This window comes from Tympanuchus pallidicinctus, unplaced genomic scaffold, assembly GCF_026119805.1.
Source record: "Tympanuchus pallidicinctus isolate F22 unplaced genomic scaffold, pur_lepc_1.0 scaffold2, whole genome shotgun sequence".
In the NCBI taxonomy this organism is placed as follows: Eukaryota; Metazoa; Chordata; class Aves; order Galliformes; family Phasianidae; genus Tympanuchus; species Tympanuchus pallidicinctus.
Window position 1 is genome coordinate 30,391,774 of NW_026294721.1, and position 24,253 is coordinate 30,416,026.

Sequence of the window (24,253 nt, forward strand, 5' to 3'; positions counted from 1 at the left end):
ATGAGCTCTACGACCTTTGCATCCCGTTAGCACAACCCGCGGGCCCTTCATAGGCTGGATCTACCCCTGCTCTCACCGTTCCGGGATTAAGGCGGCGGGCACGCCCGACTTCCCAGCGCCGCTCCCTCCGCGGGGCCACCGGCCGCCAGAGGGCTCCGCGCGGCCTCCCCGCGTGGCGGAGCGGCGGAGCGGCGCCGCGTGCCCGCGCGCTCCCAGCCTGCCCCGCGCCGCGGACTACAGCTCCCAGCAGCCACCTCGCCGCGCCCGGCACTCGACGGCCGGCGCCCGCCCTCCCCCTTCCCAAACGGCCGCCGGGCCCACGTGACCGCCGCGCGGCCAACCGGGTTTGTAGCCGTTTTTTTTCTTTGGTTTTTTTTTTTTTTTTTTTTTTTTTTTTTTTTCCCCCACCCGCCCCTTCCCCTCCCCGCGGCGCTGGTGCGGCCAGACCGAGCTAAGATGGCGACCGTGGAACCGGTGAGTGCCTCTTTCCCGCTCGCCGCACGCCGCTCCCTCGCACCCCGCCGCCCCCTGCTTTCCACTCGCTGCCCCTATTCCTTCCGCCGCCGTTCCTCGGCGGGGCCGGTCGGGCCGCGCGGTGCCGGGCCGGGGGCGGGCAGGGCGGCGGGGCCGGCGCGGGGCGCACGCACGCACGCACGGCGCCGGGGGGAGGGGAACGCGGCGCGGGAGGTGGCGGGGCCGCGGCGGCGCCCTTTGTGCCGGGCTTGGGGCGGGCGGGGGTCGCCGGTAGGTGGACGGCGGCGGCGGCTGGACGGGGAAGAGGAGGAGGCGGGTGGCGCCGCGTGTGGCGCGCGGAGGTGGCCATGTTGCCGGGCCGGCGCGGCCCGCCGCTAACGGCGGCACTAACGGGTCCGAGCGGCCGGGGGGAGCGGCAGAGAGGGCGGCCCGTCTGTCCGTCCCGCGGACGGCGCCTTTCCGTCTCGAAGCCCGCACGCCGATGGTAGCTTTCTGGGCACTTCGTGATAACTAAAAACGTCATTCTTTTTTTCTACGTGTGCTTGTGGTGTTGCGCTCTTACAAGCGCTGTTCCTGCCTGCGTTTCGCCGAAGAACTGGAGCAGCTGGAGCTGGCCGAGGCCCGCTATCGCTCTGCTCCCGTGGGCCGTGCGTGACCGCCTGGCGATGGGGCGAGGACCAGAGGCTGAAGGAAGGGCTCTTTGTGGCTGCTGCTTACCGACCGTGGGGAGCCCGTGCCTCCTTTGTGGCACTGGGCGTTTATATCCAACAATCACTTTGCTCTTTTAAAATAAAGATTAGTTGTAGTTTGTGAGGCAGGTGGCCCTATACCCTTTTGTAGAGGATGTTGGCTCTCTTGCAATTTTCTTTTATGAACGAAAAAACTGCCTTTATTGGCAAGGTGTGATGGGGTTGGTCAGCGTCTATGAATTGCCTGGCAGTTCTGGGAAGGCAGAGCAGCAGTTGTTGGGGCAGCGAGCTGCAGTACTCTGCCCGCGGTCATCAGCTGCAGTGTTAGGTATTGGGTTTGGTGTCCCATACCCGATCTTTCTGAGCTGTAGCTGCGTTTCCAGAGGTGAGAGCTTTGTGTCAGCTCACTGCTTTGTAATGGTTGCTGAGCTTGGTAGGTGTTGGGATAAACAATGTGTCATATTGATGTCATATTGATGGCCGCTGGGAATGGGAGCTATGCAAAGAGCACAGCTTTGTAACTCCCTTAGCTGTGATGCTGGTGCAGGCATGACCATCTCTGAGCTGCTCTCTGTCGATTTTGCACAAGTGTGTGTGTCCGCATACTGAACTAGATCTGGGGCCTTATTGAGCCGGATAGAAACAATGGCTTTTGTCACACCATTTCCCATTGAGGTTGGTTCCCCAGATTCAGTTTGTCATGCAGTGATAAGCAGTTGTGCTGACCCAGTGAGAGCGGAGGATGGAGCAACGCTTAGAACTGTTCAAACGGCATTGCTGCCGAAGGGTCTGCCTGCAGTGAGATATGCTTGTCTTCAGGAAATAGCTATCAGCTATGCTTGTTTATTTCTAAATGTTTTTTAATAGTTAAGCTTTTGTTTATTATTCTTCTAGGTGGCTCACATTTCTACCTAAGCATGGAGTCAAACCTACATAGTGACAGAGATCTTAGATGCTTAGTGTTGCATAAATACTGCGTAATGTTCCACTGAACAAATTAATTCTATGGGGATGTGAGGAATTTGATTATCATGTGATCATATGGAGCCTCTGTTCCCGTAGACCTTCAAAATCTTGTCTGAGGTTTAGCAGACATTCTCCATAGCTCCACATTCTCAGTAACATACAAGTTCTAGAATCATTTCATATCTTATTAAGGGACTGGAAAAAACTTACTGAAACTATTTAGGAATATCGAGTACTGCAGAGTGTCCACCTGCTAAGAAAAGCAAGATTACTCTGTATAAGTCTGTTGTACAGTGGCTTATACTTTCACTGCAGAGAAAATGTGATCGTTTGCAAAATTGAATAGTAGTATCTATTGTTGTTTTTTTTTTCTCTTGTGCTATCCCAGATGGTTGCTCTTCTAAGACTGTTCTAGATTAATTTGTCTGAATATGCAGAAGTGTCCTATTAGTTGGTTCATCTATAGCCTCTGAGGATTACTGTGATCAGATGACACTGTGCAGAAGTCCACAAAGTCAACAGTGAGACCAATAGTAATGCTTTAGAGAACAGTAGTTTACCAAAGGTGACTTTAAATTAAAATGTAGCCTTGGAGAAACTAACATGTTAGTGGGATAAGTTGTGTGGAAGTAATTCATGTGAGAGCAGTTAATCTCTTATTGCTCAGATTGGAAACAAACGTCATGATTCTTTGTTTTTCTTTTTGACAGCTACTTTTGCACTTGATCAAATGTGGTTCTTAGATATCTAACATCACATTTCAAGAGTGTATTCAAGTCACATAACTTGAGAAACGCTTGTTAGGCAAAACAGTCAATGGGTAGGACTCAAAACTGAGCTGATCTTCCTTTAAATGAAATGGTATTACTTCTAAGGGGGTATAAACATAGTGGTATAGGGTCTTGAAGTTCTGGGGAGTTCAAAATACCTATTCAAATACAAGAGGTGCTGAGAGGTATTAGTAACAGAAAGGTGGCATGTAAATTCAGTGCAGGCCAGGTTCAGCTTTAGGTTTACTCCTATTACTAGGCATTTCAGCTATAGCCTTGTCCCTCTCTCGTTGAAATCGGTACAGTGCTCAAGTGTGGTACAGTCAACATAAATGTATCTTGTGTGCTGTTGAATAATTGAGAGCTTGTAGCATGAATTGACCTCCTCACTGTGAATTACATTTCTGGCAATACAAAGCCTCCTATATTATTTTAAGAGAAGAGAATGTGTTGGGCATCATGTAACTGAGATAAACATCTTTCTGAAAGCAATTTAAGAACAGATGTGCTTCATAGAGCATATTGAATTTCAAACTTATTTTGAGCTAATGCATTAAAAATAGTATGAGTCTGTGTTATGTTGCTTCTGCTGATTCAACTTGCAGGTCTAGAGGTTCATAGGAAGTTTTGGTGGTGAAGCCTGACCCTTTGGTAGCTCTGTAAAGATCAATGAGCTTTGAGTGGACGGGCCAGGGAATCAAATGAGCGGTACTAGAAGACAGCGTGAAGTGTGAAAGGGAAATTTCTTAAACCCTGAACTGTAATATTTTTCTACATTGTTCATAATGTGAAGGTATTACAAGTGTTGCCTGTAGATTTATGTGCTATGTAATGTTTTGTTAACTGCCTGAAAATGACACTTGCCCTTCATTAGTATGTAGTGGATGTAAGGAAGTAAAATTTTGACTATTGAAGTTTTTCTAAATGTGTAGAACAGTTGTTCAAGTAAATGATCTCTTAATCAGCACTCCAATTTTTTTTTGCGTCTAGCGCTGTTTGTTCCATTAGCTTGTGTATGTTATCTGCTTTAATGGGGCATATCAGTCTGGTTTCTGTGGTTGAGGAACGGCCCCCCTGCGCATCCCTACGTTACTACATTTTAAAATTAATTTCTGAACATTGAATATCTTAGCTTTTCAGCCAACAATGTGCAATTCCAGCCTTGGTTGCAAGAATGTCTCTATATACTTAGAGTCATTTGGGTGCTTTTTTGTCTGTTGTGTAGAATTGTTGATTATGGAAATGAGAGATGTTACACGGTAACTTTTTATTCCTTGAGTTATTGGAGCTGTTTTCAGCAATTTCTGGGGAGTGTTTTTTTGTGTATCTTAGGATGTAGCGCAAAGTGTTGCTAGTCATCTTTTCCCACCTGTAGGTTTCACGTTTCAGTAGCGTGGGCAGCAGTAGAGCACAGATTGGTGTGAGATGTGGCAGTACTTAGTCAGTCTCTTGCTCCTAACCCTCCTGTACTCATGTTGCATTTCTCTCCTGATTTGTTGGGGTATCACTCGCTTAAAATCAAGAGCCATGTTTGCTTTCTAATGGTGAATGCCTTCTAGAAGTCTGTGGTGCTCTAAGTTACAACATGTGCTGTCAGGGTAGTTGTTCCTTGTTTAGGCCTTGGTGATGTTATGCCTAGAGATTTTTTTGTTCTGGTGTCTGGAAAGCCATTTTTCGTTGCTGGGTTTGCAGTAGGGTGCTTCTGGTACCTTTATTCCAATTAGTAGTACACATACTCCATGTGATCTTTACCTCTGTATAGTCATTCCTGAGTTGGGCATCAGTCCTGCTGATCTGTACAGTGCCATGTTTGTTTTCTGTTTTCTCTCAGCACATAGGATTTGCTTGTGGGTGGGCTTAAATCCTTTTTTGTCTAGAGTATTTGAGATAAATAACTCTTGATTTTTGTACTGTGTGAATAGTTGTCTTAACTGTGGTGCAGTACATCTACAAGTAGCACCAGGAGATAACTGGCATGCTTTTGCCCGAGACATCTGCTAACTGGAGCACACATTTTTCTTCTTTTGGAAACCTGAAGTGAAGAGGTGGAACTGCTCAGATGTATCTTAGTTTGGTTTAATTCAAAGAAACTGCACAAGCTTCTTCTGCAAGCTGAATTCTGTGAAGTTGCACCAAGAATGCATAGTGGTGTGAGGTTGCTTCCTTCTGGAACGTACGTGTCATTCTTTTAACTGGACTTCCTAAACATCTTTTGTAGATTATTAAATCATGGATGTGGTCTGGGCGGTATCTGCGAACACTGGGTGGAACCTAGTCAAGCGGGTTGCTTCTTTTAAATAACCTGACTATGCAGTTCTTGCAGTGAGCAGCACCCATTTCCTGTCCCAGCAACATGCACACCTTCCTTTCATGCACTGGTCATTATGTGCTGTGGAGAAGGAATGAATAACACCAATTAAGTCTGCAAGTGTCAGAATGCAGGTAACGTGCAGATAGGCACAGTCACTAAGTGCTGAGTAGGTGAATGTTTCATAGACTTCTGCAAGCTGATTCCTACATCAAGAAGCATGTGGGTAGTGAATGTCACTCCTAATTACGTGCTGTTGTGTTTGAGTAGTAGGATTGGCCATTTGAAGCTTTCCAGTCTGGCTGGTAATGCTACCATCTTTCATTACATCTGTTTTAAAAGCAACAAACCCGGTGGTGGTAATAGTAGACGCAATGTCAATTTTAGGTTAAACAAGGAATTAGTTATGAGCAATAGTAAAATACTGTAAATGAATGGAAGTCTAGAAGCCCAGAAACTGTGGGTGGAGGCAGACTGGCTTTTAAGTTAATAGTGCAGCAATTGCAGGACTTCAAGGTGTGAACTGGTAAAATGCATGAAACATAACTTTAGTTCGTGCTATATTTACAGCATCATGTAAAGGCGGTGTTGGGTGCGTGCTTGTGGTTTGCTGTAGGATTTCAGTAGCTGGAAAGAGGTAGAGCACAAGAAAGAGATTCTGGCGGTTACTGAATTGGCGTGCTTTGTGTTTGATTAATGGGAAATACTTTGCTGTACAAACACTTCTGTTTGGTTGGAATGGTGAGATAAATGAGATGAAAAGAAAAGGGAGCCGGTATGGTTAACTAACTAAAAATGAAAGTGCTGCTTATTTTGATGGATAGCGCTGGGAAATAAAAGGTAGTGCATATGAGCTGCTTTAAGCTTCTGCCTGAGATTAAGCAGAAACGTTCTGTGATAGAAGGCTCCGCTTCCAACTTTACACCTGTTTCCAAGTTTATTCTGATGTGTGCAGTTGTGCTATCCTTGATGGAATCCTCCTCAGGCTGGGCTCGTGCTCAAGGGGAGCTATGTGGTCCTGAGCTGGGACCATGGCCAAGTCTTAGAAGTGAGTTGTCATGTGCTGCTTTGGGCAACAGCTTGAAAGGATGGGTAGTCTGAGTTTCATTGAAGCTTTCAAAACATCTTAAGAGACTTATTATTATGGTGACTTAAAAACATTTCTGCGGAGTCAGATGTCTCCATTTGTTCCAAAATGGACTTTCATGTGGTTACCCTGTCAAGGGTGACCATTGGTATATAGGGAGGTATTGAGGCTCATTGTGTTTTTGCATTGTCTGCAGGTGCTATCTTAAGCCTTTCTGGTGTTGTCTTCCATTAGAAACAAGAAATTGCATCTATATGGTAGTCCTACATGTGCTTGGTTTTGTATTAATTCTTCCACTTGGGATTGTTATGTTTTTGAAAGAGTGACCTGGGAGATGCTAGGGTCAGCTCTTTGCATGTTGAAAGCTCTTTGCTGAGCAAATATGAATGAGTTTGGAAAGTACTCTGCATTTGACAAAATGCTGTTGAATATGAAAGTCTTCAGCACTTGACATCTACTATGTACAATTGATTTACAACTGTAGAGTAATGTGAATGTAAAGCAAGTATTAGTGCTAACCCTTGCACTTAGTTTACTTCCCAAATTTTTTTTTTCACATGTAATATTTCTGGAACCCTTCAAATTAAGTCTTTGGCAGGCCATTCTATGTATGCCTTGATTTCATGTAGTATACTGCAAGCTGAAACTCAGGGGAGCTGCTGAAATACTGCTTTGGTGTATTTGGTAGCTTTTGTGCACTGACCATCTTAATTTCTTCTTTGGGACTCCTGTGTGTGATTAAAGGGAAGGGTGTGGATCTAATCCCATCAGTTTAAAAATAGATGGGCCTAACACTGGAAATCTTACTGTAGATGAGATTTGAAATGCTCATTGGTGTTCTATTTATTTCTTGAAGGACTGTTTAGTGACAGTATTTCACTGGAAGAGATGGGACAGATTGGCAAGCCCACAGAGGCAGTGTTAAGTAGTGATGGATCTTTTTAGGAACTCTTCAGAAAGTATTTGTTCTCTTAAAAGAGGTGGGAGATTGTACAACCTACCCCTCCAGGGTGTAAATCAAAGCAGTGCTGTAAGTGTCGCTGCACGTGAGGCCGCCTTATCCCAGTCTGAGCATGGGAGTGTATGAAAGCCTTCTTAAAGGTGGTATAAATTATGTTTTGCTTTTGAACTCATGTCTTTACTAGATTGATAAAATTAAGCTTTTTTTTTTTTTCTTTTTTTTCTTTTTTTTTTTTTTTCCCAGGCCTGAAGGTGTAGTTTCTCTGAAGTTAACTATATTGCTATACTTAATTGATAGTGAAAGTCTGTGTTAAGCCAGGTCTCTGGATGTTGCCAGAGAGTTTGTCAGCTGGTCTTGCGAAGGTTAAGTGCTGCTTGTTATCACTTCAAATCCATCTCGCTTTTCAGCAGCTCTGGTCATGATAACCTGAGTAACTTGGGAATTGCTCCCTTTATTAGATGACTGACTTAATCCACTGATTTACTTATTCCACTCCTATGTGACTTTATTCTTTTAAGACCACAAAAATTAAGCTCAATTTAAGTGCAACTTTTGCTTTGCTGAGTTTAGGAATGACTAAGGTCTTTGGGCTTGCTGTAGTTTGTATTTGTTTATAGTCCTGAAATGCCTTTTCTGGATTTACTGGAGGAAATGAGCTTTATTGCTCGTTTCTTGCCTTATTGCAATATTCTAGCATCAATTGCAGATCAGGGAGAGATGGTGGTAACTGGAGAGAGCATTTGGCCTCACAATAAAGCTTTGTATTCCAGCTCTGAAGGTATGCCATTAGAATTGCAAACCTGGCAGAGTGGTTTCTCAAATGACAAGCTTGATGGGGAAGTTTCGTGCAAAGGGAGTGTTATTTCTCTTTTGGGTTAAAATATTTGATATCTCTAACACTGTAGGGATTTGGGGGGCGGGGGGACGACGACACCAAAGATTTGGTCAAACCTGTGGTAAATCATGTGAAATTACATTTCAGTTTGATGTTTGAGAACTAATACATGTTTAAATTATGTTGCTTGGTGCCTGAAACTTTGTTAGCAGTAATGTTGCTAATAAAGATACCTACTTACCAGCTTAGTTTCCCCCGCCTGTAATATATAGTTGCTATGTAGTAGCGACTGTATATTGAGGGTTCTGGGTGTGTCTCAGACTTGCAATAGCACATTTTTCTAACTAAGCAAGGATTTTGTACCTGTTTGCAGTGATGCCTTGTCTTATCCAAAAATCATCATATTTTCATTCTGAAGGTATTTGTGTTCTGGGAATTAATATAGAGGTTCCTATTCTAGATAATGTACTGTACTGTTTATTTCTGAAATAACTCAGCCGCATCTTAGTTGAATACAAACTTGTTCAGTGAACAGAGCTGGGAAGAAATGACAGACAGCAAGTCAATAAACAGCTCAGTGTGAACTCCTGCAGCTGGTATTGTAGGGCCTGTTCAGGTGCTGAAAGATAAAAGAATACAAATTGTGCTTCTGTGATGTGATTTGACACCCTGCCCTCCCAGTCCAATTTGAGTTACAGGAATTCTAAGTTTCTGCGGTCTTAAAGTTACTTGAAAGAGCTAAAGTACATCAGTAAAAACTGAGAAGGAACTTATTAATAAATCCTTTCTTCAAACAGGAAACCAATCCCAACCCTCAACCTTCAGAAGAGGAGAAAACCGAGCCAGCACCTACTCAGGAGGTTGCCAGCCCTGAACAGTATATTAAGCATCCACTACAAAACAGGTGAGTCGTATGAAGCCGTGATATGGAGCTGAAAGTAGTAAAGCTGCCTTATTTAGCCAAACTGCTTATTAGACTTGAAATAACTGGAATGGCTGGTGTCTACAGTAATAATGTCATCACCTGTAGGAAACGCAGCAGAAGAAACACTGTGAAGAGCTAATGCATATGCTTGTATTAATGTCTCATCAAGAGAAAAAGCTGTAGGGCACCTGAATTTTCATTTTTATCAAGAAAAACATGGAGTCACACTTGGAAATAAAAAAGAGGCATTGAAAAATCCAATCCTCCTATCTAAATTCTCTGTTTAGCATTCAGAAATGGGTACTACTTAAATTAGAAAGCTACTATGGCTTTCTGACTGTGCTGCAGAGACAGTAAGGGCTTCTCGAGTGTAAAATTTCTTGATAAACCAGCACTTGGACTGACTTCCTGCAGAAGGTTTAAGCTTACAGGGTGAATTTGTTTAAATGTGCAAAGTGACTGCAGGAAAATACATGTACCTCAAATAGAGCAACTGGGCGCTCATTTCCTCAGCTAAGGAGCTGCTGTGAAGTTGCTGTTAAGTGCTGCCATAAAGAGAACATATTGCAGTGTGGCTGGCCTCTTTTTCTCTTTTGAGCAAACAAGGAGAACTATATGGCACGTTTCATCTTTTCCCCTCATTCTCTTCTGTCCACTTCTGTCCCTTTTCCTGTGAACACTTTGCTTAAATTCTTGCTGATGCTTTCCTATGAGTGGGTGTGGGGCTTTTTCTAGAAAATAGGTTAGAAATAGTCAGAAAGGCTCAGCAAATGGACACCAAGTGATTTCAGGAGTACTGTGGGAAGATAAATCTTCTCTAGTGCTAACTTGAGTCAGCTCAATACTCCTGAAGTGATCAAAATGAGGAATAGGCCTGTTCTGTTAAATGCCTCCTGAGGTATCCCCTTCCAGCATTTTAGACAATATTCTTCTGATTCTTAAGGAATGCCTTTGAGTATAAAGATTTTTTTTTTTTTTTTTTTTTTTTTTTTTACATTATGTTGAACTTGTACTCAGTTGAGATGTGGAAGAAAATAGGGTGAAGAATTTAAGTAAGTACTCACATAGACAGATCTAAAAACCTGAAGTGAAGTTTGAGCTGGTAGTTTTATAAACAGTGAGTTCAAGTGACTTATTTACATCTGCTCTCCTGGTGTGTGAATGCTAGGGAGGCATTCATATATGTAACCTTAGAATGTTAGAATGAGCTTTTTATTTTTACAGAGAAGTTATGGAAGAGGCAGCTGAATTCCTGATTGGACTAATTGATGGTGCTTCAAACCATGGTTGTTACTGGCAGGAGGACGTTGCAGTTTGCCAGTAGCAAAAAGGGGAAACATCTGAGGCTTAGTTATTTAGCCTTAGAAATGACCCAAACACATTTGAAATAATTACCTCAATGAAATAATCAAGTCTTGCATGACTGTTTGAACTCTAAGCTGCATATTGCAGAGCTAGATTTTAGAAATTAGTTTTTCATGTTGCCTGCTAATGAAAACTGCTTTCCATGCTAATAATCTCTCGAGGCTTGCTATTACTTGGTATATAATCAGTACTGAATTTTATTTTTAATGTACTTTAATTCTGGATGCTATTATTCTGTATTCTCTTCTCCTTTAGATGGGCGCTCTGGTTTTTTAAAAATGACAAGAGCAAAACTTGGCAAGCAAACCTCCGTCTGATCTCAAAGTTTGATACTGTTGAAGATTTTTGGGCGTAAGTAAACATGTTTCAGTCTGTGCAATGTTGATATGTGTTAGCTAAGTTTATGCCAAAATCAGAAGGCATAAAGTTCTTCATTAACCACAACTCTTTGGAAATACTTATAAAATTGAAGGCCAGGTGTACTCCATTCTTCAGAATGTGCTAGAACGTGACCTTTGAATTAGGTATAATTGGAGAAGTTCTTCATACTTTAAATGCACGTGTTTTTGCTGTTGGCAGGGCTTACAGTCGTATATACGTAGCATTCATTTAGAAAACGGCATTTATGCAGTACTGATGTGAATCTGTAAACTCTCAGAGGATCTGATTGTCTTTTAGTTCCAAATTCTGCTAGTTTGTTACATTCTTAGTTAGCTGGCTTATATGCAAGAATGCCTGTATCTGAAGCGTAGTATTTGGAAGACTGATGAAAATTAGAGGCATCCTTGACAGAATGGTAGGCGTTTCAGAAGAAAATTAATTCCAAGTTATAAGTCTACGAAAACAAAGGTCAAACAGGAAGAAACCCTTTTGAGGAGAGACTTGTGTTTCTCAAATGCTCCAGTTAAATTCCCTTTGCTTACTGGAAGATTTCACCTTCCAAAATAATGACATGTGGGTCAGGGAATGTTCTGTGCAAGCTGCGTGAGACTGAGAATGGGAAAAAAAGCATTATATACTTGATCTTAGGTACTATGTGCTACTTTGAGCATTATGGTTCTTAGGGTTTCTGTTGCATGTCTTCTTTCAGATCTGTATTGTCTCTTAAGCATGGAGTAATAAAACTCATCAGTGAAAGTAGCACCACCAGAGAAGAAACGCGTTAAGATTTTAAGCTAATATTTGTCAGTGCAGTCATTGGAGGGAGGGGAGTAGGATTCTGTTCTTGAAACCAGTTTTTGTATCCCCAGTAGAATGTGTGATAAATTGTTTGAAGCTTATCAGTATAGTTGGTGATGGGTAAGTTTTTGAGCTACATAATGAAGACTGTGGAGAAAAAGTGTCAGATATCTCCAGTCAAAGTATAAAATAAATCGCAGTAATTAGGCATGGTCCTGTACTAGAAAGAAAACTGCTACTTGGTCTTGGGCTACAATTTAGTGTTAGATGCATGCTGTTTTCTGAAGTCTCACCTTAGCAGTGCAGGAAAGGAAAGCACCTGTCTCCTTGCTAGGAGGCTGTATATACTGCCTTAACTTTCTAGCTCTGAATTCTGTAGTTGTGAATTTAATTCTGGCTGTGTTGATGAAACCAGCTTCCATTCTGCTTCTCTAAGCTAGAACTTAAAGCTAATGCTTTTGTGCTCCTGGGAAAAAAGCAAACTAGGTAACAGGGTTGCTTCCGAATAACTGTAATGCTGTTTAATTTTTGTATTTTATTCAGTCATGTCCTAAATTCTTTAGGTTTTGTGCCTTAAAATAATGTTTAGTTTTTAATCCTGCTGTTTTTCCCTCCAATAGTTTATACAACCATATCCAGCTCTCTAGTAATTTAATGCCTGGTTGTGACTACTCGCTGTTTAAGGTATGCTTGCTACCCATTTTTCTTCAGTTGTGGATGTTGATCGATGATTTCCCAACTAAGCAATGCAGTGTCCAAACGTTTCATTTCAGACATGTAGGAGCACAGTTGGAGATGTCCTAAAAGTGTTAATTTTTAGGGAGTCCCAAACATGTGTGCTCTGAAAATCACGGTTATCGATACTGAAAATGGAAGTAATTCCTGCAGCATTTTAAATACAAAACACTTTGATCTGTAGTTATATTTTCATTCTAGCTTTTAGATGTTTATATGAATAAGTCTTTATTTTATGAAGAGAGATTTTTCCAGTTCTGTCACTGTCACATAAAATTAGCTAAAATAGTTGAGTTCTATGGAGAATTGCAAAGTGCTCCAGCATTTAGAATGAATACTACTAGCCAGCTGCACAGCACTCCTGTAATTAATTTTTATGATGCCAGTTAAGTGCCATATTCCTTAGGCATGAAATAGAAAATTGTATACAAGGCTGACAGTTATTGAGCATTCAGGTTAGCTAATAGAAAATGCCAAGGAGAAATTATACATGAAATCCTGCCTCTTGTCTGGAGTGGACATCTGATTTGGAGCTCCCAATTAATTCCTAATCTCTACGAAGTGCTTCTAACATACAGCTTCCTTTCTGGATTCAAATACGTAAATAATCATGTAAGTACTGATGCCTGGCTTCTCCTTTGCTTATGAAACAGACCCTGGCTGGGACTCCTCAGTAGGCTGCATGCAAATTGTAAATCCCAGCAGCTTTGGGCAGTGAGGAGGTAGTTATGCTTGGTTTTGAGAAGTTAACAATATTTATGTTGTGAGAAACCTTACTGGTAAATGTTAAGAAACTGATCCCTTCAAATCTTAGGAAAAATACAGATCATGGGTGTATTTTTGTCTGAATCCTAAATTTGCCTCTATGTGCATCCATTCAGTGTTTGCATGTTATCAACAGAAACTTCAATTCCCATCTATATGGAACAGGTATAGAGTTGTCAGCTGTTGTGGACTTGAGTGATCTCTTGCTGTTGTCCTTCAGTTGTGACCTCATAAGAGTTCTTCTTGAAGGTGATGAAGCAGTTTGAGCTCTGCAGCTGCCAGTGAGGGTGTTAAATTTGAGAAAGTGAACTGGCAGCGTTCCATCCTGTAGGTTGAACATTTAATTAGATTGCAGCTGAAATTCTGTAGTGTGACTCTCTTAATAGCCATTTCTTGTCTGAATTTTTCAGTCCAGAAAATTACCTGCTCTTTTTTAATGACTGACCTTCCTTCCTGAAGTTCAGCGTGGCTGGTAAATACGAGAGTGGCAGCTGACTTGTTTGCAGGTTCAACGTATCCCGAGTCATTTAATGTGGTACAGGGCCTTTGGTAATGCATGAATGCGACTGTAACTTATTTCTAAATAGTCTGCTGATTTCTTTAATTTTTTTTTTTTTTTTTTTTTTTTGTGGCCCTGGTGATTAGAACTCTCTTATTCTCACCCCATGTTGCAGGAAGTCAGAGAGAGACCGCCAGGGTGTTTAGTGAAGTAATCTTCACACATAAATGGAGTACTTGGCCAGTGTTGTGCTGAGTCCAAGACTTAAAATAAGGACTCCAGAATGTGGCTGCTAATTTTATCTGGTTTCAGAGAGGGCAGAGTGGATGGTTTGACTTTGCAATGTATTTTATGTTACACTGCGTAGCTAAGGCTTCAGCTTGGGCTGGGAATCTTTTGTGGAAACAATGACTTAAAGAAAAAACAAAAATAAAAACAACAACCAAAAAAAAACCAAACCACTAGGAAAGGTATGCTTCTTAAGAAGTTTTGGAACTTCATTGTTGGGCCCCAAGGTATTTCCAGACAAGTATGTATCCCACACTATACTTCTGGGTGCTGTTTCAATTATCATTGGTCTGTTGCTTATACCCAAGGGAAAGTATAAACCAAATCTGATATAACTTCTGACTGTTCTTTTCAGGATGGGATTGAACCCATGTGGGAAGATGAGAAAAACAAGCGAGGAGGCCGATGGCTAATTACACTAACCAAACAGCAGAGACGAAGTGACCTCGATCGCTTCTGGCTAGAGACGGTAAGTAATATTGGCCTTAAAAGTTGCAGCTGAAGAAACTTGTGTTTAATACTTAAACTGCTCTGTTATTCCTGTGTGCTGCTCTGGACTTACAGTTTCATGCTAACATATTATGCCCATGCAGGCTGAGTTTTGTTGACGAGCTGCATTTGAAAGACGGTCTTTCAAAATGATGCTTGATGTAGTTGTACGCTATTGAATATTTTCTTAGAATTTTCATGATTGCTGTTTGTTATACAAAACTTTTCCCATAGGATGTTCTCAACATATTTGTACAACTATCAGAGTAATACTTAGTCTTGAATATGACTCTCAAGTTTATTTTAGCTGCTTACAAGTAATTATTTGTTTACAAATACTCTTACAGGTGAATAGTTCCCAGGTTTTAGTCTTGCTGAAACAAGTTTCAGAATTGTTTTTTCTTCTTTCTATACTTATCCTAACACTAGAATAAGGAAGGAATAGCAAGATCTTCCTATATACTATAAAAAATGTTTTGTTTCCCATTGCTGTTACTTGTTTTGAAATATACTTTTTTAAACATTAAGTATACTTTTAGAGATACCGTGTGTCGCAGTAGATATGCTGTGGAAAAGAATACTATTGTACTGCCTAGAAACTAATTAAGTAGTCTAAAAGATATGGTCTGGTTTTTAGGGGCAGCAAAGCAATTTCACAAAACTAAACTGATCAAGCTAGCTTTTCTTCTCTGCTTCATTGAGAAGAAAGTATTTTGCTTCTTAAAAGGGAGGAGTGGCCTTTGGAATCAAAGTTAAGGTGTCCAAAATAGAAGAGTTTAAGTTGATTCTAGTCACTATAACTGTGATTTGGGGAAAGGATGATTAGACATTATACTAGTGGGCAAAGTATGGTTTTACGTGGGTAAATGAAACTCTTGGTATGTGCATTTGACCACTCCATTTAAACATATGTGCAGGTCCTTCAAGCTCTTGATAGTCACTTCATGTGGATTGGAAACACATAGTCCACGTAGGCTTAAGACTATAGAAAGCTCTGCTTTTTGTTTACTAACAAGTGACGGCACAACCGGGTGACTGAGACATGCTTTAAAATCATCCTGCCTATGTAATTCCCATAATTATTTGCAACCAACTATCTCCAATAAACATCAGTCTTTATCACTCTCCTTTGGAGCAAGTTTTTGTTAAAACTTGTTAAAATATAAGTCTTCACCACTCTTAACTGGAGATTGAACTTAGTTTGAGAAGACTTTCCTCTTGTGTAGCATTCATGAGAAATTTGCTTGACTGGTGCTTATTGAGTATTGTAGCTGTCTTTGCTTACTTATGTGCTGTTGATGAATGTTTTTGAACGTTCATGTGGTTTAGCCTTTAATCTTTATGGCTTTCACCACTTGGTGGATGTGAGCACCCTGCTGTTGGATGTAATCTTTGGTATGTGTAGTTATGCCTGATTTATTCGGCAGCACACAGTCCTTCTTATTTCATCGATGAAATCAGCCCTTGCAGTTCTCAGGAGCAGTGGAAGACCTGCTTTGTTTAATATTTTGCAAGAGTGTTAGATTTTCAAAAGTTGTGACTTCAGAAAATTAATGTAGTGAGCAGTATGTTTAAAATGTAACGTGCTAGTGAAGTGGCAAAGAAAAGTCCATTTAGAGATGAATACTTCAGTGTGGAGAACAGTAACTACAAGAACTTATCAGCTTTGAATATCTAAAAATTGTGTTGCACAAGTTGAAAGTTGAAGATTTTAAGCATCACTTTCAGTTAGTGACATAACTCCTTAGAAACCTCACAGCAAGTTATCATCTTTGTTATTTCCAAACTTTGCCATTAGAAATCCGGGAAGAGAATCTTGTATTATTTGTACACTAGTGTTGATGCATTACAAACCGTTGAGGATACTGATTTCCAATTCATAGTTCTTAGGAACTCTGGATTTTCTTAAGTAAAATGTTTGATAGGAAATACTTCATTAGATTGCAACTTAAAAAGTGGTACTTGGTTTGCCTTTGAATTGATGCATTTCAGAATTGAAGTCAGACCTTAGGTGATGCATTGCTCAAATAGTTTCTCACAGGTTCCTTCCAGTTAATGAACGTAAACTAAAATTTGTCTGTATACTTCATAAAGAATAATCAATTCCTTTAATTCCTGCACCTGTTTGGATCGAGGGCTGAGAGGGAGGCAATAGTGATCATCTGTCAGAACTTGCATCTGTCAAAGCAGAAGAGACAAACTCGAGGAAGATGCTACTGCCAACTGAGTTTACAATCACTTGTAACATTTGGAACTTTGATAAGACACAACAGAATACTGTTGCTATATGGCTAGTGGATATAAGCAGTAAAACATAATATTCCTCAAAGTCCTTTGTGCACTTGGTGTTTTGTCTGTGGAGCAGAATTCTGACTTTGAACTGCTCCTTTAATTGTTAATGTTTATTTTGTAGCTGCTGTGCCTTATTGGGGAGTCATTTGATGACTACAGCGATGATGTATGTGGTGCTGTTGTTAATGTTAGAACTAAAGGTGATAAAATAGCAATATGGACAACTGAATGTGAAAACAGGGATGCTGTTACGCATATAGGGTAAGTAATGTGATTTGTTTCTCAAATGAACGTGAAGTGTAACAATGCATTTAAAGCTGGTTAATTAAAAATTTGCTTTTGGCAAATGTAATCTGAGCAGAGCTGTATCCCACGTTCAAGTAACTCACTGTAAAGTTGTCTGCTTCACTGTTTAGTTTCTATGGGCTCGCATCAGCAACTTCATTGAACTACTGTACTCTATTTGCTATAGTATAGAAATAATCAAGAGTTCAACACAGACCTTGGCAGGAGCTTTTAGTTCCATAATGAGGTATTGTAAGTAGTTTTTGTAAATAGTGTAAATTCTGTTGCAGCATGCCAGTTTGTAAAGCTGGCTAGTCACTAACAATAGAGCATTCTGAACTTGTTCTTGGGAAAAGGATGCTTAGAAATGGGAGGTGGAAGCTCACCAGCATGTTCTCACTTTTGATAAGAGCTGGGTAGTAAAAACTACAGATGGTTTTCTTTTTGTCTGTTTACATACTAACCAAATTCTGGATTTCATAGATCTGATGCATGAAATGGTGTGTTCTAGTCTTTGTTTTCATGAAAGACGATAGCTATGCTGTTAAATAGCAGACTAAATGTATTCTCCTTAACAAGTATTGCTGAAACTCAGATTCTTTTTGCTGTGATATTGATATTTCAAAGTGTTTCATTCAGTCACTGAAGGCCTCTTGAATATTTACAGTGGTTTACAGAGGTTGTTTCCAGTTCATCAAATTGGTCTTAAGCCAAAATTCAACTTTCAAGCATGGCAGCTTTCAGGATGGCTCCTAAGCATCCAAGTGAGGCGCTTGGACCTCTGAATGTGGCGAGGTCAGACTTACAGAGGCTGTTTAATTACAGTATGATTTTGTTTGTTGTTAATCACCTTTCAAGTCTCAACAACTGTGGTACACATCTTCTGCTGACGGAAAATATCTGCTAAGTTTGATGTAAGGTTATTTGAGTACACTTTAATATGCTGTTAACGGCTAAGATGCCTCCACTGAAGAACTACCTGTAAAAGCTGAGACTTTGCAAACTGAGAAAAGCTTGAATAAGCTACCTATTGTCATGTTGCCATAACTGCAAATACACTATGTCAAGCTTTTATTTAGATCCAGTTTTAGTTAAAACTGGAGTAAGCTATAATCCTGAAAACTGTCCCATTATGATCAGGGTAAGCTAAAATAATTTTATCAGCACTGAGAAAGCTTGTTCTTTGGCTTAGTCACAGAGGTTGCAACCTACAGCCACTAGCTTACATCCTATTCTCTTAACTAAGCAGCATAGTGTGTGTGTGGGGGGGATAACGATGACTTGATCTCTGAAGTCAAAACATCCAAGCTGAGATTTTCCTAAATTTTGGTAGGATTTTTGGTTTGGTAGGTGTCTGTGACAGTGCTTTAATGAACTGGGGGCAACGGGGTCCTGCTTTCTGTAAGTTTTCAAAGAAAGAACTGCGAGTCAATTCAACTCACAAGTGTGGTGGTAAGCTGGCTGTATTTCAGGGAATTGCTGTTTCATTTCATGTAAGTTACTTTACCATCTCTGCAGTTCTGGAACTGTGGCTGATGGCTTCTTGATAGTTCTTTGTTTCTGTATGTGTGAATACAGCTTGATGTTGATGATACTCATGTGAATGCAGTAGAATCAGTGTTTTACAGTTACGTACATTATTTTTTGGCAAGAATTTTATACAGACTTTTTTTTTGGTGCAACAAGCTAGAAAATTCATGTTTAAAGTCCCTCACTTGTACCTGAGAAATTTTCTAAACCATTTCAGTTAGGAAGACAACTAAGTGAATTCAGTTAGTTAGGCAACTGTTTGCATGGAAATAGCAGAAGACCTTAAATGCAGCCATCCTGTTACTGATTCCTTTTGAAGAGCTTTGCTTAAATTATTCTTCTGTTTCTCTTCTCCAGGAGAGTATACAAGGAAAGATTAGGACTTCCTCCAAAGATAGTGATTGGTTATCAGTCCCATGCAGACACAGCTACTAAGAGCGGCTCCACCACTAAAAATAGGTTTGTTGTTTAAGAAGACACCTTCTGAGTATTCTTTCATAGGAGACTGCGTCAAGCAATCGAGATTTGGGAGCTGAACCAAAGCCTCTTCAAAAGCAGAGTGGACTACATTTAAATTTGATTTCCATCTAAATGTTGCTAAGATTTGTGAAAAGTCTGATTCGCCTTTGTCTTGTACTTCTGTGTTCATTTTTTTCTGTTTTGGCTGAAGTAACCATTACCAATCAAAATTTTAGTACACCCCCCTGAGTCATAAATGTTTTCCTGGCCCACTCTGTAATAGCTTGGTAGAAACATTACTATTACAAAAAACATTTGTTCATCCACAGTATTCAGAAAAGTTGCATTTCTGTACCTGCAGGAAATTACTCTGTTTTACATTTGCATTGTATGCAGTAACATTTTGCTGGTTTGGAAAAGAGTATGGTGCATACAGTTTTCTAGCAATTTTTTTATACAGCATCACCTTTGCTGTAACCTATGCTGATGGCTGCTAGATTAATTTATTTGTTTTCCCTATTTGATAACATTAGTGATATATTGATTTCAGTTGTTTTTGCTCATGTAACATTGGTGAAGAATTTGGGAATATGACAAAGGTGGAATAAACATTAATTTTGTGCATTCTTTGGTAATTTTTTGTTTTTTGTAACATCGAAGCTTTGATACAAATTTATGCATTTCAGTCAAATTCAGTGATCTGTTTGTGTGATTTCCTAATCATATTTGTGGATTTTTTTTTTAATGTAACACCATAATTTACATTCCTTACTAGAAATAGTATGTCTGTTTTTGTATCTTACGCTGTATTTTAACACTTTGTATTACTTAGGTTATTTTGCTTTGGTTAAAATGGCTCAAGTAGAAAAGCGGTCCCATTCATATTAAGACAGTGTACAAAACTGTAAATAAAATGTGTACAGTGAATTGTCTTTTAGACAACTAGATTTGTCCTTTTATTTCTCCATCTGCACAGCAAGTATTTGTACTTCTTGTGACAAGGCAGTCTCTGCTGTGGCTTCTCTTGTAGTGTCTTCCAAGAAAGATGAGTCTGGAGCTATGGTTTATTGAAACTTTTACTAAATCCGTTAGGTAGCACCCTAAATGAAAGTGAAGTTATGTTGATGTGGCTACTGTATTCTCTTAGTGGTTGGTCTAACTGATGGTGGTTTGCACGGGTTCTCTTTTGGCTTTGGTGCATACCAAGAAATCTGAAGGTACTTAAGAGGCAATCTGGTTTCTGGTGGCAGTTACAGTAGAAGCACTGAAGTGAATGGTTCTGCTCTAAATGTGTAATTGCTGTGTGAAATAAAAGTCAAGAGCACTAGAGAAATGGCAACAAAACAAATGTATGAGGAACTAGACAGTCTGTTTTGCATGTCTTCCTGTGAAACAAAACTTTGGTCTGAACGTTCCTGTGGGAGCTGCAGGTTAGTTTGACATGCAGGATTAGGGGAGAATTTTGGAGAAGGCCACCGAGTTCAGTTCTCATTTTGAGTACGATACTAGAACCTTTTTCTGTATAAAAGTAGAGCATACAGCAAATCAGTGTTGTGGTGTTCTTAATTTTTAGTCCTTTAGGATCTTAACAGGACTGTATAGCTCTTTAAACTTAAAGGCAGATGCGTATTGGTTGTTGGTCTTCAATTAAATTCCTTGAAGCGAGTTTAGTCACTCACTGGTGATGAAGCTTTAGTTGAATTAGGCTTTTTGGTCTGCCTGTTAAGTATTTCTACATGCGTAGGTAGACTTAAACACTTTCTTGCACATTTTATGAGAAAGTAGTGCATTAGATAATACCAGAAAGGCATTGCATTAGCTTCTTAATCTCTATCTAAAAAGAAACACTTACATGGCAGGTATCTGTGTCTCATTGATACTGTGCCTTCAGTACTGGTCATTAACTAGGATGGGCGTTGAAGGTGGGGAGCACCATTAGGCTGTTTGTATGCTGGTTTCTATAGATTTTGGTGTAACTGTTTGCCTGCCCTTATTCAGCAGGATTGTAGAGCAAGACGAGTTTGTTTCGTAGGGCCATTCATAGAATATAGTAATCTCTACCTGTTCTCAGACTTGCTACTTCAGTAGTCATCTTTTCAATTAATATAAGCTCAAATTAAGTTTCTTTAAACCATTTCTGTTCTGTATCATAACCCCCAAGATGAATAAAGTTTATAATAGCTTTGACACTTCCTAATAAGCTAGTATTTATCCTAAATAAGTAAGGCTTGCATGCATGGAAAGGTTAAGATGAATCAGTTTCTTGAGAGCTAACTTTAGAGTGTTTAGGTACATGTAATTTGGGAGCACTGAATCTAGGCTCACTGAAGTGAGCATAATTCAAAAATGTAGGTAGCACTGTCCATCTGTGAAGAGCTTCAAGTTTAAAATGAATACTCTTGTGAGAAGGATGTAGTGTTTTTGTTTAATTTCACTACAAGACTGGAATAGAATATTGTTCAGGATAGCAGCGTTTGCTCACCTGGAAAGGTGATTGATGGTATTTTCAGTGTAGTCTCAAATTTCTGAGCCTACTTAAGAAGCCAACTGACTTGCACCGTAGTTTGAAAATTTGCAGTAAGCTGACTTGAAGCTTTTCATTGCTGAAATATCAATTGCTGTGTTTCTAGGAGACTCAAGTAGAAATTAAATTACATATTTACTTTATCAAATATCTAACCTATGCCTGTGATTTCTTGCCAGAAGGTAATAAGTGACCATGAACCTCATTCTCTCAAACTTGCCAATTGTTTTGTGCTGCATAATGTTGTTATGGTGGTGTAATCTGTATTCTTACAGGATACTATGGGAGAAACCTGAGAGCTGTCCATTCTGTGTGTTAATAAAATAGCCACTGCCTTATAGAACAAGAGGCAGTAGACACTTAGATTTGTTTAAATAACTAGTTTTGTACAAAGTATTTACGGTCATTAAACACTGACAACAGCTAACCATTTACCTAAATGTGTTTCAGTAAGCCTGAGAAGACTAGACAGTAAATGTCTGAAGTGTCAATTTTGAAGTGTTTTTATATGGTACAAAACCAGCAAAGCAAGGAAAGAAAAAAAAGTGATTCTGTTCAAAGAGGTGCATGAATGTGCCAAGATAGAGCCAGGGAAGCAGGGATAAAAGATGAGTACATATGAATCAACAGCTTCTGGGTCTCTTGTAAGTCTTGGAATAGGCAGTGTTTTTCATTATCCCTTTTTTGTCCATTTGTAGCTTCACTTTCTTGTTTCAGACTGTCTCTCACTCAGGACAACCAATTTTTACTGAGTTGATCAAGTTATGGAAATTTGGAGTAGTTTTTTTTTTTTTTTTTTTTTTTTTTTTAGCAAAACTTAAACTGAGCTTAAAACTTCTACTTAACAAAATGGTATCTTGGCCTACAGGAAGGCTGAGAAAAATACTCTATGGGACCCTTAATAAAAGCAAAGAACATTGGGTTTGGACCTAGTAAAGTGACTTGGATCATCTCTGGTGTATGTAACCTCGTTTCCAAGAAGTTTTGCATTTGAGTCTGGAGCTGATGGTTTTAAAACTAGTCTCTGCACTGGAGAGAACTAAACAATGTGGTTGAGCTTTCTGGTGAAACTCATAGAGCTTTCAGGCTGCCTGGTTCTTAGTTCTTGGTGTTTTCTGTATGAATCCATTGCCCTCTTGAGAACAGTCAATGGTTTCCACAGTTTTCAGTGAATAGGTTTTAATTAGGTCTCGCAGAGTTCGTAAGGAGAATGCGTGCCTTCTCGTATTCAGCAAGACGTCGTCTTTTTTTGGGAACTGAGGTTGTATGACAGGAATTTACTTTGCTTAGATGACTTGTTGGTATTCTCTGCTCCTCCAGCTGTACTCTCCACTTCCCCTGGAAGTGACATCACAGTAATTTATACCTGACTGTTTGGTTTCAAGAGTCTATCCCAGCTAGGTGAGCAGGAGTGCAGAGAATATTAGCAAGCTGTGCAACAACCAGTCTTAGCTATCCAGTGCGCCTGCTGAACCTCCACATTACCATTTCAAAGCTCCAGAAGCTGCTGAAATTTGAAGACTGCATTTTGATCTCTACAGTGCAGCTGCTTGAACAGCATCACTGCCCTTTATCTGTGGAAGTTTTGTATTCTGCCAGAACTTGTTTGCAGGACTCTAGCTCTGCAACAAAGCCTTTAACAAGCACTTAAATTCCTTTCCATGTAATTCCTTTCCATGGTCATTTCTGCTTCTGCTCATGCCTATGGCTGCCTGGCATTTTCCCAAAAGGCTACGGGATGCCCATAAGACTTCCTGTTTAGAAATAAAGCAGATTCATGTCCAGAGAGTTAAATGTGAATTGTGACTCAACATGATGATTGTTTTGTTTCCCAGCACTTTTTGTGTGATGCCTTAAATGTAAAAACAACCTAGCTGAAGTCAGTCTGTTGGTATCAATTGTGTGTAAACTCAGTTTTCTTATCCACTGCTAGTGCTGAGCCTGTGACAAGCTTAATCACGAGTAGGTGAGGTTTATGACTGCCTGTACTTTTCCCATTTCATTTTTTTCTAAAATGTTTTAAACTAAAGGTAAAAATTTACGGAGTCCAGTCACTGCTTTTTTGGTCACTACAGTGCTACAGTGTGTGGAGTTCCAGCTGTTGCTAACCTGCCCCTTGGTAAAGACTGTGACTTCTTTGGCATGGTCCACTTACGGGGTTTTCACTTCTTTTTTTTTTTTTTTTTTAGCCATGTATGATAATAATGGAAATGATACTTGAAAGTATGTGTGTGAATATATCATATAAAAGCAAAAATGACTCATCTATTTTTTCTATTTTTCAGAGTAGAATACTGTTATTTCTAAAAGATTTCTTTGGATGACTTTCTGTAACTAATCTTGGATTTTGCTTATAGTAGGTAGTTTAGAGCAATCTTTTTTTCCTTATGTTTTGTCTATTAATGTTACGTTATTGAAGAGTTGAAGCCAACCTTACATCTAAGGTTTGGCATTTTTGGAACTAGAGCTATGTTTTGTTTGAGCCTTTTCTTTCTTATGTACAGGGTAGTTATCTTAGTGCATTTCACCCTGAGCCATATAAATATGCAGAAAGTTTGACCAATTTAAAGGTGGTACTTTATTTCTGTAGCTTGAATGAAAATAAAGCTTCTGAGGAACTGAATGTCTCGTCTTCTTGACTCTGTATGGAATGTTAAGGAACGTATCGAGGATAAATGAATAAGCTGCTGCTTTGAAATACATTCGCTCTTCAGTTTGTTGGAGCTTCTGTGTAGAGAGGGCTTCTGCAGTTTGCCTTGCCCACAGCTCAGCCTTGTTCTAAACAGTGCATACAGCACGACTAAAAATGCTGCTGACTGCTTTTCTCT

At 39.9% G+C, this 24,253-nt stretch overlaps 1 protein-coding gene across 1 annotated transcript; it reads left to right on the forward strand.

Annotated features, from left to right (window-relative positions):
- Positions 1 to 388: 388 nt before the first annotated feature.
- Positions 389 to 24,048, forward strand: EIF4E (eukaryotic translation initiation factor 4E). The gene is made up of 7 exons (XM_052682024.1): positions 389 to 474; positions 8,888 to 8,994; positions 10,636 to 10,731; positions 12,180 to 12,243; positions 14,202 to 14,315; positions 16,749 to 16,888; positions 18,800 to 24,048. Exons 1-7 carry the CDS (start codon positions 457 to 459, stop codon positions 18,912 to 18,914), a joined length of 654 nt encoding a protein of 217 aa, XP_052537984.1. The 5' UTR covers positions 389 to 456; the 3' UTR covers positions 18,915 to 24,048.
- Positions 24,049 to 24,253: the final 205 nt, after the last annotated feature.